Consider the following 21,502-nt stretch of genomic DNA (forward strand, 5'->3'; position numbering starts at 1 on the left):
CACTTTTCCATTTGACAGTCTTTTATCATCAAACTAGTTTCCTGAGTAGCTTATTCCTAGTCCTTATTTGGCTCCACTAGCAAAAAGAGAAGTGCAAGACCTTCAAGAGGAGAAAAAGGTTAAGAGGCAGGAAAAAAAACAACAATAAGGAATGGACTGTAACACAAGGTTGTTGTTAGAAACATTTCCAGTTTTCAAAGGGGGTATATGTTATTCAGCTTCTTGCAGTCTGGTTTGGTATTGGCCTTAGAGAAGAAGGTACTTGATATTTGACATTTGAAAGGATTTGTAAGTAGTAGGGTTTCCCCCCACAATATCCAAAGTGAACTTTGGAACAGAACCAATTTTGCTACCATTTTATAGCCTCGGAAAAAGTTTATAGTCTGAACTATTTGTCGTATCTGTTTCACCAATGACAGTAGCAAAATTATTTTGGGAACAACTTTCATTAACCTTCCTCCTAAATGAAGCCACCAAAATCAATTAGCATAGTATTTGCAGAGATGCTGAATCCTGTAAAAACCATTGCTGCATGTTTATTTTAACAAAAGGGCTGATTTATTTTTACACAAATGAATTTCAAAACAAAAAGAAAACACGTATGTCACCTACTCATAACTTTCCAAATGCCAACAGCCCTCATGCTGTAAAGATCATAAAAATAAACAGCTCCACTCACAGCTCACCAAGACAGCAATAAGCTACTGTGTTTAGACAAAAACAGAAAGGACTAAGGTTCTGATGTATTTTGATTTAATCCATTTTGCCTGAGATAACAAAAGTATTTCAAGCAATTTTCATCACATTGTCCTGCATTAAACAATCCTCTACTAAATTCTGAACAGAAGTTATTAGCAAGTTTCTCAATTTTTAAAAATTTTACAGTTGTTTCAAAACCATTAAGTAGTAAATGTTTAAGAAACTAATTAGGACAGAGGCCATAACTTCATTAGAACACCACTGCTCATGGTTTTTACAAAGCATTAGTGTCACCTATTTGGCTATTAGTAGTAGCAATTTTATCTACAATATTTAACAAGGTATGTTGCAGGCAAAAAATTTAGTACAGTTTCAATAGAAACACCCTTTCCTGAAAATACAGCAGTATTCGATGGACTAATTTTCTTCTCTGCATCATTTATAAGGAAGCTTCCCATCTATGAACAGGAACAAAAAAGTATCTACAAACCTTGTAAACAGATCTGTATCATTTATAAACATAAATAATCCAAATTATTAACAGCCAACAGCAGAAATGAAAGGTATCAATTCAGTGATCCAGGGCTCCTTTGCTCATTTCAGCCCTCTCCTCAGAAGGAATGAGAAACTAAAGCTCTGCTAAGACATTCTTAAGGGCCATTCTTAAGTATAGTTGATGATCCACAGGTCACTTAAGCCAAGTAACTGTTTCTCTGTCAAGAGTTCATTATTACTCCCACCCACCCCCAAAAGCACCCTCAAGTCTGGCGGAAAGCTTTTTTTAAAAAAATAAATCTACATTCGTACAAGTGTATCTTCTTATTGAAGTCCCAGACAAGAATACCATCTTGCCCATCACCATGAGTGAAGAAGACCCAGTTTCAATTTGTTTCTTTACAATGCAGCTAATGTGTTAACATTCAGCTTACAATCAGAGCGATGTTTCCAAACTATGTAGTGGGCTCCCTGGGGATGAAGAGGTAGCAGACTTCTTCAAGTCTGTTATAAGATGAATTCCACTGTCAACCGCATTGTTATTTTTGTTGGGAGAAGGTGGAAGAGGAGTTGAGTTGCGCTTTGTTGGAGCGTCATCTTCAGCATCGGTATCATCAATAAGAGGAATATGAGTCTCAGAATCTTCTATTCTAAACTCTGGATGTGTCATAAAATTGTGGATTGAACTTCGTGTCTCAGGTTTTTCCAATCCTTCATATAAGGAACTACGAAACGCATTCACCACTCGGATCTGCAAGTATGAAAAGCATACATTTAGGTTGTAGCACATTTGTTTTAAGGGGAATACGGATTTATGAGCTTGAATCCACAAACAGCTAGACATGAGTGAATTGAATATGTATGTAATGCAGTGGGACTTGCAATAAACTGTAAAAAATAAAAATAATAAAAGAAGTATTTCAATAGAGCACTGCCAGGCTACAGTGGATATAGAAATATCAAGTACATTGTAAAAAATGCCAAATCTACAAAACTACATTGAAGCCATTTATAAAATAATATGGATTAAATACTTTAAAAACTTTAGCCAATCTGAAAAATCTTTCCTCCAATGTTACCAGCTTGGTAAAATATTAGAATTTTGAAACATTAAAATGGCAGGATGTTAGAGATTACTTTTTTCCTATTGGTGGAAAAAATTACATTTCGAACTAATGAAAACACAGGCCAGCATAAACAAAATTTCTGGACACTCTTTTTAACATCATGTGAGAAATACTTCTAGAAATGCAGATATTTGAGTATATGCCATGCAGAATGTTGTCATAGTAATCTGGGCCATAATTTGTATGGTCAAGAAGAAATACAAGATAAAGCATATGTAAGATATACAAGTTTCTCCCATTTTGCACATATAAACAAACACTGTATTCACATGTATACACATTGAAATGAAGACAAAACATAATGAAAACTGATCTAAGCAGAGATTTTTTTCAAATGTTGATTATGATATTCATAACTTTCAGAAACAATGAAATTGTTCTCTTGATACCAATTGAAAAAGGCAGCATTTTAAAAAGATCCTCTTCACAATTTGTATATTTAAAACTGGCTGATTTGTTTTCTGCCTCAAACAGGTTATTTACCTAGTTAATTGAGAACTGATGATTTCATTACACTTGAACATTAACTAAATGCTAATTTATAATTCTTTATTCCCTTTTGACATATTAGATCAGGACTTTTATGCCACCAAAATAAAATTTTAATCCTGTCAGGTACTTTTTGATACATTCTCAGCCCTTTCCCCTAAATATCGAACTTGCATAGTTTCTATTATGAATCCCAAAGGAGGATAAAATTGATTGATCACTCACCCGCCTCTAAATTTATTGAAGCACAAAAAAAAATTCCAGGTTAAGGACAAGCTTTTGTGAAACATTGCAAAAACCAGATTCTGGTGGAAAGTTATGCATAAATTTTATACAGAATTATTTCTTATTGTTTACTTCCAACTCATTTCCAATATTTATGATCACCGTAAGATGAAACTATCGTGGGTTTTTTCCTGGCAAGACCTATTCAGAGGATGATTTTAAGCCCTGATCGTCCAGATTCCTAGACCAATGCTCAAACCACTACATCACATTGGATCTCTTTAGCCACAGTGACTGTAGCACTACTAGACCATCATTTACTAGTAATGCTACAAATTGGTTGACATATTTGAGAGGCTGCTCACAGTCTGCTTCTGGAACATGGCCATACAACCTGGAAAAATCACAGCAACCCAGTGATTCCAGTCATGAAAGACTTCGACAACGCATTGCTCAAAATCTGTCAACCAATTTATGCAATGCAGTACTTTAGTTTTTCTCTGATAAAGAACTTCAGCAACTTTCCCCCATGATTAATGTTCTTGTAATGTTGTGATATGCCTGTTCAACTGAGAATTTCAATCTAACACAAATTCTTTCTCCAAATGTTATGCTTAAATTTTGCATTACTAGGTAGTTTGTCTACTTCAGTGGTTCCCAGCCTTTTTTTGACCAGGGACTACTCTCCAATGTTAGTACCAAAAGGGTTATGACTCAGTTTTTGCTCAACTTCAGATTTGGTTTGGTTATTTGGGGTGCTGATTCAGAAAATTGAACTGGATGGGCCAGATCAACTCTAGTTTCTGATACAGAACATATGCCATCCAGTTGTCACCAACTGCTCACTCACAGAAAGCCATGTTTAATAATCTAGAGCTAATATGGTCTATCCAAGGGGTAGGGGCCGGTCAGCGACAGGGAAGGAGAGGCAGGTGGCATGAAAGGAGTAGAAATAAATAAAATGAAATAAATAAAGAGGAAGGAGGCTAGCTGACCGGATTTTCATCCTTGAGGCCTCCTGGTTGTCCGCAGCCCACAGGTTAAGAACCACTGGTTTACCCAATCTCCATTAGTAGGGAAACTTCCATATCTCCTTAACCATAGTTAGCTTCTTCCTCTTTCCTACCCATTAAACTTTCCTACTCCTCTTTTTTCTTTTTCTTTTATTTTCCTTTAAAATTTTTAATAAAAAATACTTTTAAAAAAAGAACCACTAGTTTACGTCAATACAATTCTTGCTGTTTTCTTGAACTAATGCACAGAAGAAATTACCCTTCCAAAACACTTGTGTTAGTGAATATTTGTGTTGTGTTGTATTATTTTTAATACATGAAAAGCCATTAGTAAGGCTGTTAATGTGTTTTAAATTTTGGACATCCACATGAATATCCATTTAGGCCAACAGTCAATCTAATTGACTAAAAGACTAACTTATGATAAAAGAGGTTACCATATGAACCAAAAGCAACAGAGAAGACTGCTTAGTGATACACATTCAATAATAAAATTATTAGACATAATAAATGAAAACAGTATCCATAATCGTATTAGAAATAGTTAGTATTAACATCTGATGTCATCTTTTTTTGCTAGACCAGCTTTCACCAACTATGTAGCCTCCAGATGTGTTGGACTGCAGCTCTTAATATGGTGAGGAATTATAGAATCCGAAAGCCCAAAATATCTTGAAAGAACCTGGTTGAAAAAGGCTGTGCTGGATGATTTCAATTTCAAACAGACTGACAATGAAACAGACATAACTCTGGGACTGGGCATCAAAGATATACATATATATATAAATCCCACAACATTTAGAAACATATTACAAATCCGGACAGAGATAAAGATTCTGGAAAGTACAAGACCTTCCAAACAGAACTTCTCTATGGGATTTCTTAATGAAAACCAGGTTCTCTATGAGAAGCAGAATTTCTATAAAATGTTTCTTAGGTCACAGTATGAAAATAATCAGGCACTTCCACTGAAGCAAACACTCATTTTTTAAAATGCGTTTTCAACAAGTTCAGGACAGTATAAACAAAAACACAAAAAGATGTCGCTTCCACACACAGTCTATTTTAACACAAGTGCTTATTGCTCAATGTATCTCCTTATTTATTTTGACCCAGGGAGAGAGTGCTAGAAGGAGAAAGTGATGTAAGTTTATATAGTTTTGTCAAGAGACGAACCACAAAGAAATTCATCCTCTGGATTTGGTATGGATCCTCAACTCATAACAATTGTATGTAGGGAAATCTCAATTAGTAATGCAGTAGTCTAACTTTTCAGGAAATTCCATGCATAGGTGAGCAAACATTTATTTAAAGCAAAAACATACATACTCAGGTTTCAGATTAGAATTAGGACCAACTGACAGACTTCCATTTACAACCTGAATGTGTTCTCAATACATCCAAATCACAAATTATAATTTAAGTTTGCTCTTTTCTAATACCAAGTTTCTTGATGCTAGCCACATATACTAGAATGACTTTAAACATGTTGATGAATGATATTGTACATCTTCTTGCCAAATTATACTTGAGGGCATATACTCAAATATTTATAACAATTATTTCTGATTTTTTTTTAAAAAAAAACCTCCCCTTCTGTGCAAGAGTGAAGGCACAATATGTGCAAGCTCACAGCTTTCACTGTAAACCATTACAGCAACGGTTCCAACTGTGTTGTAGCCCTCCAGGTTAAAAAAAAAAAGCTACGTGAGGACTTCCATTTTGTGAGTAAAAATATGAAAAACCTTATGATGAGTTTAAGGATTGAAGGAAAGAATGAAACGTTAGGTGTGTGGATTAGGAAATGTTAAGTTCATGCACTTAGGAACACACACTCACACCCCACAGTAGTAGAAGCAGTAGTAGTAGTAGAAGAAGAGGAAAATACTACATGTGTAGGGGTAGAAATATTTGTTACATCGTGATGCTGGCTGGCGATGGAAGGCTGCCGCCTTAGAGCCCCCTGAATGGAAGTTCCACTCTGGAAAGCATTCACTACATCCATCTGCAAGGAATCAGAGATTGTGACAGCTTGCTCAGCAAGAGAGAGAGAGAACAAGAGAAAGGAGCATCCCATCTACAACACATAAAAGTAAAGAAAAAAAGGCACTTTTATAGAGCAGGTGTAGAGGCAAGAGGTGCATTAAGAGATGAAGTCAAGGTGGAATTTGAGAGATTAAAGAGACCTCCATATACCCAGGTGAAGAAGGGTTCAGTCACACAGCTTATGATCACCACCCAAGCCAATAGTAATGAGTAGATTGTCAAAACCCTCAGCCCTCACCATCTCCTACCTTTTCCAAGACCATACCTGAGTTTGTATCCTGTTTAGGCCCCTAAACCACAAGATCTGACCACGCCGTAGCTCTCTTTCAGCATGATCAATCTCTTCTACATCTTCTGCTAACTCCTCTTCTGGAATCTCATCTTTCTGTGTTCCATGGCCAGCTTCCTTAAGGAATTTCAAATGACTGGTTGGAATTGTTGATATCAACTGCAATTGTGAAAAATAAAAAGTTAATGGTTTCTATAAGCAAAGTAGAAGATACAAGTTGTATATAAGAATGAAATACAATACTTCAAAATGAATCACAGATCTGTATTTCAATTGTTTATTTCCAATATTCCCTTGGAATGAAACAATGGATAGATGTTTTTCAGGTGTAAGCTGTTAACATGGCACCAAAATTTTACAAGCATCAGATAGTCTAAGAACTGTATCAAGAAAGACCTGGCCATAGCCATTAAGGCATGGTAACCTTGAGAATGGCGTTACCAATTTTCCTGAATACAGAGGAATATACTGTAGTCTCTTCCGATGCAATGATTCTTTGACCAGCATACAATATTATGAAAGGTCTGAATTGACCACCATTTTGACATTTTGTGTATACAGTCCTAAATACCCTGGAACCAACCCATTTGAAGAACAGCCTCACTATGTAAATTAGTGCCCAACTGCTTCATTTAGCAATGGAAGCCTTACTAACAATGCCATCCACTGTTTGCTTTGAGCCTAATAAAGAAAGTGCATCAACTTGATAGCATACTTGAATGTACGAAACAAGAAACACTACTGTTAAAACTTATGTTGCTTGTGCAAATTATTTCTCTCAGAACAAGTTTTTCTTAACTGTGATCAGGCCACAAGTTTTTATGACACATTTTAAGTGCCCTACCCTAATTTGTGGTATTATATTTGAAAGGTATAATACAATAAACACACACACATATAAAATTGGGGAATACAAGAGTCATCAAAGTATTGATAACTTGTAGAAGCAGGAGGAGATCGTATCACATTTCTGGGGAGTTGTGTGCTTTCAGGGATGTATGGCCTTGTTCTGGCAACATTTTCTCCTGACGTTTCACCTGCATCTGTGGATGGCATCTTGCCAACTTGCTTTACCACCTTCAGATCCTCCGAAGATGCCAGCCACAGATGCAGGCAAAATGTCAGGAGAAAATGCTGTTAGAACATAGCTGGGAAACCACACAACACCCCAGTGATTCCGGCCGTGAAAGCCTTTGACAATACATGTATCACTTCCTTTCCCAAATTAATTCAAGTTTTATAATCTCAAACAGTGGCTGATGGTGGAAAAAGTCACGTCCGTATGGAAAAAAGCAACAAATAATTTTTTGAAACAGTGCTGGTGATTTCAACAACTAAATTGCACACAAAAGAAAAAAAATACCACTCACCTGGCCCCAAAGAAGTGTTCCCATTCCTAGAAATATTGACCATAGCCACTGTTCAACTGTAAGCTCTGAACAACTGAAAGGCTTTCCACCAAACTGCACAATAACTATCTGTTAAAAATAAGCACAAACATTCCAAAGTCATTATTTTTATCTGAAAATATTTCTGTATTGTCGTTTAGTACAGCTTTCACAGTAGTTTACACAACAATTTAAAGCTCAACTAAAATATATAAAATGTATTCATTAAAAAGTCTGGAAACAAAGAACATTTTTTTCCTGTACAAAAGGAATAATACTGTTAATCTTTTGATAGAAAAACTTGCTTCCCATCTTTCTTTTTATAGATTCATGAACAAAAGTGACGGAGCATTTATTAGTTAGTTTTCCAAAGGGAAAGCATTTCTAAAAATGTCATCAAATGACATGCTATGTTAATGTATCTAGGGATGACCTATCCCAACATTGGTATAAATTGGGAGCAGCTGCAATTTTAAATGTAAAAAGTAAATGCCCTGCATAAATTAAGTTCAATAATTTACTCACCTGTACAATGAAAGTGCCAAGAACTATAGTACAGAATATAGCATTATTGAATATTCCTTCAAATACATTCCTTTCACCATGAATTTTTCGGGCATTTATTTCATTAAAAAGCTGCATCATCACAAATGTGTTAAATACAATAGTATAGTGCTCTGAAGGAGGAGCATGAAGAGGTGCATTTCTTCCACTGTCGATGTCAAAGATTTTTTCACCTGCAAATGAGAAATAAACATGCTTGGTATTTCATGGCAAAATTTGAATTCACCAAGAAATATTATAAACAAATGCAGCTGATTACTTAATAGCCATTTGAGAAACAGCCACTTTAAAAAAAAGCGGCAGTTGAAAAGGTTAAAAGCATATAAGTCTAGCATTCTTACCAGCAAAAAGAAGTGTAAAGACAACCACAAGCTGGTAGAAAGCATGGCCCAAAATATTCTTCATCATGGTGCGCGAGATGAGAGGTTTATTTCTACCATAAGGTTTTCTCAGCAAAAGAGCTTCCGTGGGGGGTTCTGTTGCCAGTGCAAGTGAAGCCAGTGTGTCCATTATGAGATTTACCCATAGCATCTGAACAGCTTTAAGTGGAGAATCCTATAAAAATGATATTTTTCCTAATACATAAAGAACAAACATCTTGGAAACCAACAACTTTTGCAGTAAACATTTTCTCTACTGTGGTCTGGTACTATGCTTCAGGATGACTTCTAGCAAATCATGCTGAAGGGCAACTACTGTGTCAAAGTTAGGAAGATAACATTTTCAACCTTATCAGCTGAAAATGAGTACATAATACCTACTTGCGTAATGCAGGCTCCTGTGAAAGCAACAATTACTGCTACTACATTGACGGTGAGCTGGAACTGAAGGAATTTGGAGATACTGTCATACACATTTCGTCCCCACATTACAGCTTTAACAATGCTTGAAAAGTTGTCATCTGTAAGAATAATGTCAGAAGCTTCTTTAGCGACATCAGTTCCAGCAATACCCTGAAAAATTTAAAAGGAAACAAAAAAGAAGTTACAACATGAGGAGTGAGGACTATTATTATGTTACAGCTATATAAAAAACCTTATAAATAGCCCCCCAATACAGTTATCAGCTTGCAAAGGGTTGCTAGCAAAGGAGACATCTGGCTGTATCCCAGCACCATGCTGCATTTAAAGGAGGGTCTGGAATGAGGGGCTTCCCTTTGCCAATTGTTTGGTCCATGTGCTGGGCAGAGAAGAGGGATGGGGCACCCATTCTCTCTTCTTCCAGTCTACTCACCATACAATTACTAGGTTTCTGCATTTGACAAGCAAGTGCCAAAATCCTGCCATATGAATTGCATTTAAACTCCAGAAAACACTGGAGGTTCCCTTCTTCTACCTGATTCAATATATTTTGAAAACCGTATATAGTGTAAGCACTCAAATTAGATTGCACTGACTTGGAATTCTTGAATTTAAAAGTAGATGGTAAAAAGAATCACCTTTTAAAAGCAAGATTCTATCTAAAAATATTGAGTAATGTCATTTGTAAATAAATGGTAACAGCAGTAATACTTAGAGAGCAGCTTTTCTTTAGACCAGTTATTGAATAACATTTTTGGTTTGTTTCCAAAAGGTACCAAATCCAAAAATGTTGAAAAATGAATTATAGGTGGCAGCACATTGTTGGTTGGGAGTAGAATATTATGTACAGATCAAAACTATCTACATTTATCAAACAACTTCCGTACAGGGCTTAGAAAATTGCATTTCATAGCAATCCAATGCATACCCCTCAGTACGTTTTTTGGATTCCTGCAAAATTTGTTCCAAAAACAATATTATTATTGGGTAATTTTGGAAACAAACTTCGGATTTAAGGACATAGTAAGCATGCAATCCAGCCCTAGATGTCTAGGTATATTCCTGAATTCAGTGATCACTGAACAACCGAAGCTACTTTAGTGTCATATATCCACTTAACCTGGCAATGACATATTTTAACCATTATTTGCCTTCAACTGCATTTTATAATTATGTGTGTGTGCGCGCAAGAGAGAGAGCGCCTTCTGCTTAGATGAAAATTACCAAAATAGCTTGCTTCCTTTTCACCCAACATCAGCAGTTAATCTACAAATCCACTAGGTGGCAAAGCAGTACAGTTCTTAAACATTACTGAAATTGTATGGGTTGTTATACAAGCAATGTGTTTTGAGGTCCTTGTATATCTTCCTGATGAGAAAATAAGGCAGCAAGAGTTACCAAATCATTAAATTTAAGTAAGAGTTTAACCACTGAGAGCAAAATTAATTAATTAGGTAGCCATCCAATTACACCATTTGAACCCTAATCTATCTCTGGCCAGTTTACAATGAGTTTTGTTTAAATAATTGTAATCAGAACAGTAACCATTTCAGACAATAAATTAATTTAAACATTGAGTATATAATTAAAGAACTGGAAAAGATAAATTACAACTAAATTAAACTCACACACTGATACAAATTTGAATGAAATCAGTATGCCACGAAGTCTTCTGTTAAAAGCCAAAATTTAACTAGACACTGAAAATGAGTCCTCTAAGGAAACAAAACAGGGTGCCATAGCAGAGAAGGCCCTCTCCCATTACTTCATATAGTGTATTATTTCCTCTGCAGGACAGAAAAAGTGTTTCTCCCCATATATGTTCTAGACCAAACAAATATGGGGAGAGATGTTCCTTCAAATGTTGATCATGTTACTGATGTTCATATGCGGTACCAGTCAGTGCTAATTATTAAGAAAATGTGGCATTAAAATGTTATATGCAAGTAGCACACGAGTCTTTTCAACAAGTATAGCTAGGCTGACTAGGAAAAAAACAACACTGTCACAGACTCCACATTAGGAGAGAAATATTTAACACACATGCAAGTTTCAGTGTCATGTAAGCGATCTACCTGACACCAAATTCTACAGAGATAAAGAATTCTACACTCATCTTAGATGCAGTGTCACAATTCTACTGTGACAAGGAAAAGGAAGGAGGTGAAACCTGATAACAGAATTAGGTGCTCAAAAGGAGTATCAGTTTAGCATGAGCCAGATTAACATCTCACGACCCAACACACTTTAATTTAACTCACCATAGCAAAACCAACATCTGCTTTTTTTAAAGCAGGCCCATCATTGGTTCCATCACCAGTCACTGCTACAACTTGCCTCTGTTCACAAACAGTGCTGTCTATTATGCCTAAAATGAAAGCAAAAATATTTGTATAGCTATCAAAATATAAATATGAATTGAGAATTGTGAGCTACTGCATGTGGATCTAAACACCAATGTTTATGTTACACTATGTAACAAGATTTTTGTTCCTGGGTTATAAATGTCATTTTCTAATTGGTTCCATCATAAAAAATATGGAAAAAGTTTTTAAAATTGCAAAAACTTTTGTTTTTGCGGGACATCCTTTAGCACATTTTGCTATAACTTTTCAATGAATATCTCATCAAGTCTCAACCAATTCAACATAAATAGTTTGTGACAGCCACAAAAATGAAATTTTTGGAGTATAATGACTATTTTCAAAGTAGGTACCGCACAATTAAACAGGAATAACACTTTCAAACCAGGAACAGAAAATATTTCAAATTTTGTTACATAGTGTTATATTGCAATCCATCCTCTCCAACTTCTACAGACTTCTATTCAAACAATGTAGAACTGTTGGGTAGCACTTTTATAGATGCATTATTTGACTTACCTTTCACCAATGTGTGTTTGTCAGTGGGGGAAGACCTTGCAAGAACACGGAGTTTGGGCCAAATTTTGTCTATTCGTTCCTGTTCTATCTGTAAAGATAATTTAGATTAGTCCTGTAACTCAGATTTCTAAAATTTAAATTGAATTACCCATTAACTACACTCACCTCTCCTTTTTCATTACGTATTCGCCTATTGAATTCTTTGCCTTCTAAACACAAGAAATCTTCACCAGGATGCAAAATGCCACATTTCAAAGCAATAGCACGGGCTGTGTTAATATTATCACCAGTAACCATTCGTACAGTTATACCAGCACGCTGGCATTTTTTAATTGCGTCTGGTACCTATGAGAAAGAAAAAGCTGTTTATTACAAAAGCTTTACCAGCATAATTGTAGTGTCCATTTTACATTTTTAAATACTAGGGATGGAATACAGATAAAATTTAGAATGTATGTGTGTATGTGTTATATATTTAATTATTTAATTAATTTACAATCTGGATCAAGCAACATTAACAATAAGCTCAACTAGCATTCATACACATTATCTAATTCATTAACCCTCATCCAAGCCTAGGAGTTCTTATGAGTCACATTTTGTCCTACATATTTTAGTCCCTCTGAGTCACATTTTGCTGCAGAATTCATCAGGTAAGCATTTTATAACCTTGTGAGCTTTAGATTTGTAAACATTTCCCCTGACTTTCAGCAATTTGCCATGTACACATTCCCCCACCAAGGTAAAACTTGACTTTGACAAAAAAATACTTCCAACAAATAATATACGTGTGTTACTTAGTTTTTTCCTCCCAAAGAGGGCTGTCAGCTACTAAAAACAAATGTCTATCAAGCAATTTAGTCACTACTTTACATTTGATTGAAGTAATCTACTCTAGTTGAAACTAATCAACAGGATTAAGGACACAATGGTTGCCCCCCCCCCCCCTTCAATCCGGCTTTGGCTCTCTCAATATTGTGGAGCATCTCTGATTATGAATCTAGCAACACTCTTGTCAACACAGGACATTTTATATCTGTAAAGTCTAAACAACTAACAAAGTGTTCTCATATGCTTTTAAGCACAAATTTGGCTGACATCCCAGAAGAGGCAACAGGCTACCTTAGTGAAGAATACACAAACATACACTTATTTCCTCCTACCTCAGGCCTCACAGGATCTTCAATGCCCACAACAGCAATGCATGTAAGGCCAGTGACAATGTCATTTTCATTGTCCCATTCTGGCTCAGGCTCTCCAGCTGGGAAGTCTCTGAATGCCAGGCATATGGTTCTGAGTCCCTCTGAGGCCATGGGCTCAATCACTGTTTTTACAATATCATCACGGTCCCTTGGTCTGAATACTTTTGGTTCACCATTTGCGCTCAAGATCTTAAAACATCTGAAAACAAAATGAGTTTCTTAAATCTCAAGCAAGGGTTATGACCCCCCCGCCCCCAAACAAATTTCTTTGCCCTTGACAAGAATACATGCTTTAAAACATAGGGATACCCCAACTGTATCCCCACTAAAAAACCTAACTTTGCATTTTGGCTTGACTATATGTAATCTAATAGAAAGTTCAAGTAGACTGCTAAAAGGAAAAAAGGATAGGAAAGACATATTTCTGGTGGGCATATGTAGCTCTCCAGATGTTTTTGTCTTACAACTCCAATCAGCTTCTAATGGAAAGCAATTAAATGAGGAGCGTTTTCAAAACCTCTGCCAGCCATAGTTTCCACCCTTGAATTGTCTGTGTCCAATATTAAGTTAATCCAACTAAAGGCTTCCCAGATTTCTGGATAACATCTAGTGTATTATAATGTAGGTAACCAAGATCTTATTGTTGTTTGCCCTTAAGTCATTTCTGACATGCAATGCCAAGGCAAACATGGAATAGGAATCTTTTAGACAAAATTTGTTCAGAAGGGGTTGTTTTAAATACTTTTATCTGTGAGCTGCCTTGGGTCTTATTTCATGAGAAAAACAGTACATAAAAGAACTAAATGAATATTTGAGAATGAGATAGTGTCACTTGCCCAAGATCACACAGTATTTCATGGCTGAAAGTAGATTAGAGCCATGGTCTATAGATCCCTTGTGCAACACTGAAACCACTACATCACACTAGCACTCTATAAAATTACTTTTTATAATTAATCTAATAAGTAGTCACTACATTACATTACATTATATATATATATATATATATATATATATATATACACACACACACACACACACACACACACACATACATACAAGCAATCATGTTAATTAAAGGAAGGTAAACAAAACTTTGAGTTTACTGAGAATGGATAACACATAGTCTGGGGACTGCATGAGAACTTAAGCATCCTTATTTTGAATTACTGCTACAGAATCTGTGATATTCTTGTTTGCAGTGTCTTGCAGAAATATATGGCTCAGAAAAGTGTCCTAACACCTTTCCCGCACTCCAAATATTTTACACACTTGCTAAAGAAAAAATCGCATTAGCAGCTACAATTCCTGTGGCTGCTGCCAATTTTTAACAGCAGCAAGAGCTCCAACAGTGGTCCAGCCCCTGATGGAGAGTACTTTACTTAGCTTCTGTTTTAGATGTGTCATAATTCTGATACCAACTCTTTACTGGGAAAGGTTTCTAGATAAGTTAGTTCTAAAAGCGATTGAGAAACACTAAACATTTTGGACTAAACCATAACACAGATGGCATCATTTCAGGAACCTAATCGCATAGGAGACCACAAGTACAAAAGTTAACTTGCTTTTTAAGTACTATCTCGGAGGCACCCTTGCTGAATATCCGGAAACTGCCATCTGAGTTCTTCAGCACAGTACTCATTGATTTCCTGACTGAGTTAAAAGTGTAGACTTTATAAAGTGCCTCTTCTGGTATTTCATTTCTAACGTCCTGATAATCTCGTTTCAAATCCAGTAGTAGTCCAAGCAAGGCACATTCAGTTTTATTACCAACATGGCGGGGCAGTCCACCTTCCTTTTCAGGAGACTGAAAGAGAGAATAAACTCACTGAGAAAGTTTTGTATTCCAGAACATAAAATGTGCTAAAACAAGAAACTGGTGACTTGAAATTTATTAAATCAGAAACTACAAACCAAAGATTAAGCAGTTATATTCTGAAATCAGATATTTTAGCTAATACGTTTCAAAGTACATGCAATTATATGGAAGTTTTCTTCATAAAAGTGAAATGAGGTACATTCAATTGAATGGCAAATACACAGCAAGATTTTTGTGAAAATCATTTATTTTCAGGACAGATGTTTGGGCCTTCAACACTCAGAAATCCTAAGAACTGGTAAATTGGATGGGATTTCTGGGAGTTGTAGGCTAAAACACCTGGGGACGCACAGGCTGAGAACCACTAATCTAAGATGATCAATTCTTACATTTATTTTTTATTTTTCTCAGAATGCCAAAGGCCAAACATATTTTAATATCAGGCATTGCTTTTTACAGTAAAAATGATGCTCATTAATTATTTTATGATTCCATCATTGTGCTTTTCCTGCATGGCAGGGGGTTGGACTGGATGGCCCATTTGGTCTCTTCCAACTCTATTAGTCTACGATTCTAGTGAATAAAATGTAATCACGGATATTTCTGTATTTATTTGCAACGTATTTTCAACATATCTACATAGAAATGAAGCAAATTTATACTGTGGGAGGATAGTGTCATTAGTGAATATCCCCATGAAGCCAGTTATCAATTCACTCAATAAACTATCCAGTTATGACATCTTAGCCAAATACTTCTAGCATCATACAGAAAAGTTAATTTGTTATCTTAATAATATTTTAGCAATGTGCACCTACTATTTTAATAGGACACATATATTTAAAATGCTGATGTCAGTTTCACCCACCTAAATGAACTGCTTGAATATCAAGCAAAAGGTGAGTGCTAGAAACAATATTATATGAAAGCTGGCTCGTACAACTTGGGGATCACAACTAGAGACAGTGAAGACATCTGCCCTTGTGCTTTGCTACTCTGCTGCTGAATATGCATGCCCAGGGTGTAATACATCTCACCATGTTAAAACAGTGGACGTGGCTCTTAATGAGACATACCAAATTATCACAGGATGTCTACACCCTACACCAATAGAAAAATTGTACTGCTTAGCCAGTATTTCACCACCTGACATCTGTCAGGAAGTAGAAGCCAATAATGAAAGGACCAAGGCAGTGACATCTCCAGCCCATCCTCTGTTTGGATATCAGCCAGCATGTCTTAAATCAAGAAACAGCTTTCTATGATCTACAGAGATACTTGAAGGAACACCTCAGCAAGTGAGCCCAAAAGTGGCAGGTTAAAACCCAGCACCTCAATCAGTGGCTGAGACTAGATGAGAAACTTCCCCCTGGGCACACAGACGGCTGGGTGACTTGGATGGCGCAGAACAGACTGCACTCTGGTACCACGAGATGCAGAGCTCATCTTAAGAAATTGGGCTACAAAGTGGAGTCCACGACATGAAAGTGCACAGAAGAGCAAACCGCAGACCACCTACTACAATGCAGTCTGAGCCCTGCCACATGCACAATGGAGGACCTTCTCACAGCGGCACCAGAGGCACTCCAAGTGGCCAGCTTCTGCTCAAAGAAAATCTAATATAATTCCAAGTTTTTAACTTTGTGTTCTTTATAAATACATTATAACTGTACCCTCATTTCACTTATGAAACAATAAATAAAAATCTGAGGGACCGCCTCACCCCCTACCAACCCCAGAGATCCCTCCGTTCTGAGGACCAAGATCTATTGGAAATTCCCAGTGTCAAGACTTTGCGTCTAACAGCAACCAGATGCAGAGCCTTTACAGCAGCGCCACTATCACTCTGGAATACTCTGCCACCTGAAGTCTGTGCCTTGCAGGACTTATCAGCTTTCCGCAGGGCATGTTAGACATACCTGTTTCGACAAGCCTTTGATTTTTGATATTGCTGCTTTTAAATTGTTTTAAATTGTTTTTAAATTGTGTTAGATTTTAGCCATTCTTGTAAGCCGCTCCGAGCCCCAGGGGAGTGGCAGCATATAAGTTTGAATAATAAATAAATAAATAAATAAATGTGTGGGTGATACTGACAATGGATTTCAGTGGAAAACATGCAAATGCTTGAGCACTGAAACCTTTGGGATGTTCTTACAGAAATAAATGTATCTTAAACTTTAAGCTTTTGATTTTGCACTTACCAAGATTTTGGAAGTATAAGCACAATTAACAGAGATTCCTGTTACAAGGTATGACAAAGTTTTCTCAGGAATAGCTTGTGCCTCTGGAATTTTTTTATAATGCTTTTCACTGATAAAAGCTTGGACTACTGTCATTCTGTTCATTGTCAATGTTCCTGTTTTATCAGAGCAAATGGCTGTTGCATTTCCCATTGTTTCACAAGCATCCAGGTGTCTGACCAAATTATTATCCTTCATCATTTTCTATATACAAAGAAAAGAAACAACAAGTCAGTCTCAAGAGTAATGAAACCCTTTTCGTTATCTGATTCTGACTGTCCACACGTAAGCTGGGATTCTCAATGAATCACACAGTCATTTTTATGTTTATGTTTTCTACACAAAGTTAGAATCAAATAAACGAATGTTTATATTATAAATGACCATCATTTACGAAGAAATAAACTCATTACAAAGACAAGGAAAGATATTATACTTAGTGGAGGGCTGGCAAACCACTACCTTCCATGATAGAGTACCCATGGGATATTTTTCCTATGAACCTGTCTCCACTTAGGTCCCATCCCCAGTAGCCATTCCCCTCTTCCTCTGTAGTTTCCCTTTCTGTTCATGCCATAGTGAGTGCTCTTGCATTTGGCACTAACTCCTCAGCTACAATTTCCTTTATGCTACTTGCTATACATCTGCATTTCACTCTTTGCAGTTTCCTCTTGTGCTATCTTCTTTTTTTGGTGAAGGAGGAATTTTAAAAACCACTTGGATCAAACTTGTGATATCTGAACTCCTTGCCAATACTGTACTCTTTCCAATGTTTTACACAAGACAGAGAGAATGGTGGATGTGCTCCGAAGTTTGTACGAAAGGGGAACAATTTAAAAAACTATCTGTTTAAGGAAACCAATCCACAAGCTACCATGTCTTTTTTTCCTATTGCCCCAATCTTTCTGTACTGCCACAAATTGAGTACAAAGAGAAATTTCCATGAAGAAAAAAAGGTAGAAATTCTCACAGAGGTGGCATGCACATTTTTATAAATATGTGTATCACGCACACAGACATATTCTAGAATTGTAATGTAGGAATCAAAGAATCATTGGGGATGGGGGAGTTCAAAGATCACTTCTCAATTCTTTTCCTTTGAAGGTGGGTACCTTTGCTGGGAAAAGTGGAAATTGATGGATAGGATGTTTGTGGTATGAATTTAGTGGTAATTTACACAACCATATTTCTTCATACATACCTTTACAGAGTAAGCTAATGAGATAGTTACTGCAAGCGGAAGACCTTCTGGAACTGCCACAACCAGAACGGTAACACCAATGATGAAGAACTTCACAAAGTACTGAATATAAATAGGTGTGCATTCCGCTAGCCATGGGCGCTTTTGGACCCAAAAGGTATCAATTACAAAAAACAATACAAGAATGATGACTGTGATGGCTGACATCAGTAATCCTTGTATAAAGAAAAGAAAACCAATTTAGTTTGCATTATGGAAGTGCAGTCTAGAAAGTAAGTTTCTAATGTCTAGTTTGTTAAAAACCTTAAGATTTTAAGCTGAATGCTTGATTCAAATCTAAGTACTACATCCGGACCTCTATTTATAAACTCACATACTTAGAGTTAGGAGAGAATACTAAAGTGGCCATATAATTCAGGATAGTCAAAATTACAAAGACATCACAAAGAATAAAATGGCAAAGGCAGTTCAAAATAAGTGTAAAGTGGGGCAAATTTCCGGGGAAAACCTAAGCACAACCAAAGTTATAAGGTATGAATTGGTAGTGACCAATTCAGAAGATTTTGGTTCTGTAGCAAATAGCTCAAGAACACCAATCCCGTGTGCAGATAGAAGAAAAGGTAAATTCCACATTATTTGTAGTTTTTAAGTAATCAGCATCTCTGAGAGGCCAGAGACAAAACATATTCTACTTTGTACTTACTGTATGATCTACTCTTCCTAATGGTTATTCACAAAAATAACTATTTAAATACATTTTCCTCTATGTAGGACTAAAAATGGAAAATTCATACCTGCTTTGCCAATCTGAACTGCTAATTTTGTGAGTTTCCCTTGTAAAACTGATTTTTCTTTCTTGGGCATGTTGTTTCTTTTCTTATCGTCCCCATCAACACCATCTTCACTTTTCAGGGGCTGCATTTCCATAGCGGCACCATCCTGAGCCTTTGCTAAGTTTTCAAAAAACATAAAAAACACAAATATATCAATAGCCTCCCCACACACTCTAGAGTACACCTCAATGTAAAAGATTTATCCACTGAAATTTATTCTGTCTCTCAAGTACTAAGACTACCTGTAGCCTTGGTGTTCAATCTGACAAATCTGCCTTAATTTTAATTTGCACAAACATAGCCAAAAATTCAAACATTTTAGTCTACTCAGCAGTAAATTGGATATCAGCAATCCCACTCACCAGTGGCAAGTGTTCTCCTTTCCCTCTTTGCAAGGCTGAGTGCAAAAATATCATATTCTTAAATTCTATATATACCAGAAAACACGAGGGCAAGAATTATGTTTGCATTCTGCAAGATTCTATGGAAAAGGGTAGCATGGCAGAATCCTTTTCTCCAGGTTTTCTGAAATTCAGGAGATTCAAAAGACAAAAGATTTGCTTCTTTCCTGTTGGGGTTTAAAGCTGCACTATCACTGCCTTCTGTAGATATCTAGTGCATAGATGGCAGGTATCTGTCACTACCACCTTCTAGTTAACTTCATATTCTAAGGGACCAGGAGGTAGGGAGGCTGGAAACACCTCACGAGAAATGTCTGGTTTCTCCTTAGATATCACTCCATTTGGCTCCTTAGATCTCACTCAATTTTTGCACCTAAGTGCCTGAAAAGTAACAGGGACTTTAGAGTAACATGCATTTATTAGAGCGAAACAATGGTTAACAGGTGGCAGCGTCATATTCTCCTATTCCACATCACAGTGCCATGAGTAGCTTGGAACTCCAGCATCCTAATACTACACATTGTGAGGGAAAGTTGACATCTAAGATTACGCAGTTAAAATAGAAGTAGAAGTTTTGCCTAAATGCTACAGCACCAATTGACTTAAACGTAACAAGCATTGTTCATTACCTTTATTACGATTTTCAATAGCACCATCTTGTTTTTTATCTGCAAACAAAAAACAGTGGTTCCTTTTTAAAATACTTTTATATTTGGAGATTTTGTACCTTTGGGGTTTCTTTTATTTAACTAAAGATATTGTTGAATAGCACAGAAAGATTATTTCTAATTTCTTTAACGAGTGAGTGCTTACTACTCTACTATGCAAAGGTGCTCCAGAAAAGTCCATTCCAGATTCTCCAACCACCTGGTTATATGTGTTAGTCTACAACTCTAATTATGATGATGGGATTTGTACTACATTCAATAATTTCTTTAGCCAGATTAAGTACAGTATGGGATACTGTATACAGGCAGTCCCCGAGTTTGGCTTACAAACGACTCATAGTTAAGAACAGGGTTGAGACAACAGGAAGTGAGAGAAATCTACCCCTCGGAAGGGGAATTCATGCTTGAAAGAGTTAGCATGGGGAAAAGGTGTCTCTACTGAAGCTTTATCCCCATCCTTGTTTCCACAACAAACCATTTTCAAAATCCAATTCTCACAGGGACAGAAAATGAGGTGAAATCTCCCATGCAGAGGCACAGACAACAAAATAAACACCACAGGGGTATTAACCCTTTCCTATGCTATCCAAATCTCCCACCCCCATCCATATGTATGTATGTATGTATGTATGTATGAATGAATGAATGACAGAATAAACTTAAAAGTGGGGTTACACTTGAAAATGTACCTGCTCCAACTTACATACAAAGTCAATTTAAGAACAAACCTACAGAACCTATCTTGCTCGCAACTTGGGAACTGCCTGTAATCTCATGCCTAGAGTCTAGGTTATAATGAACAACAACACAGTAACTTTTTGTTCTTGAAAAGCCATTTCTATTATTTCAATTCAAACAAAGCGTAGAAAAGAACAGAGTAGTTTAGGTTCATATTTCATAAATTTCTTGCCAACTACGTTGACAACTATTCCAGATGCATGTTGTAATACAAACTGCAATGCTACTACAAAAACAACTATAGCTCAAATGTTTATATACAGTTGTCCCACCATATCCATTGATTTTGCTCCCATAGATCCAACCATCCATGGTTTGAAAATATTTAAGAAAACTTTGATTTTGCCATTTTATATAAGGGTCTCAATGTTACTATACCACTA

General features: G+C 36.4%; 1 protein-coding gene across 4 annotated transcripts in view; it reads right to left on the reverse strand.

Annotated features, from left to right (window-relative positions):
- Positions 1-535: 535 nt before the first annotated feature.
- ATP2B1 (ATPase plasma membrane Ca2+ transporting 1) overlaps positions 536-21,502 on the reverse strand; it is an 81,554-nt gene continuing 60,587 nt past the window's right edge. For 2 of the 4 annotated variants that reach the window (XM_060777339.2, XM_060777337.2), the window contains exons 7-22: positions 20,343-20,381; positions 19,274-19,429; positions 18,480-18,694; positions 17,240-17,482; positions 14,785-15,026; positions 13,181-13,418; positions 12,183-12,362; positions 12,018-12,105; positions 11,397-11,503; positions 9,097-9,288; positions 8,677-8,890; positions 8,297-8,508; positions 7,754-7,861; positions 6,360-6,542; positions 5,967-6,053; positions 536-1,945 (exon numbers count right to left, since the gene is read on the reverse strand). In XM_060777339.2, coding sequence (XP_060633322.2) covers positions 1,631-1,945; positions 5,967-6,053; positions 6,360-6,542; positions 7,754-7,861; positions 8,297-8,508; positions 8,677-8,890; positions 9,097-9,288; positions 11,397-11,503; positions 12,018-12,105; positions 12,183-12,362; positions 13,181-13,418; positions 14,785-15,026; positions 17,240-17,482; positions 18,480-18,694; positions 19,274-19,429; positions 20,343-20,381 — 2,819 coding nt within the window. In that variant the 3' untranslated portion in view covers positions 536-1,630. Of the gene's footprint in view, positions 1,946-5,887; positions 6,054-6,359; positions 6,543-7,753; positions 7,862-8,296; positions 8,509-8,676; positions 8,891-9,096; positions 9,289-11,396; positions 11,504-12,017; positions 12,106-12,182; positions 12,363-13,180; positions 13,419-14,784; positions 15,027-17,239; positions 17,483-18,479; positions 18,695-19,273; positions 19,430-20,342; positions 20,382-21,502 lie in introns of all 4 variants that reach the window. The other 2 variants (XM_060777341.2, XM_060777340.2) reach the window with 2 other exon arrangements.

The sequence above is a fragment of the Anolis sagrei genome, chromosome 5, assembly GCF_037176765.1.
Source record: "Anolis sagrei isolate rAnoSag1 chromosome 5, rAnoSag1.mat, whole genome shotgun sequence".
NCBI lineage: Eukaryota > Metazoa > Chordata > Lepidosauria > Squamata > Dactyloidae > Anolis > Anolis sagrei.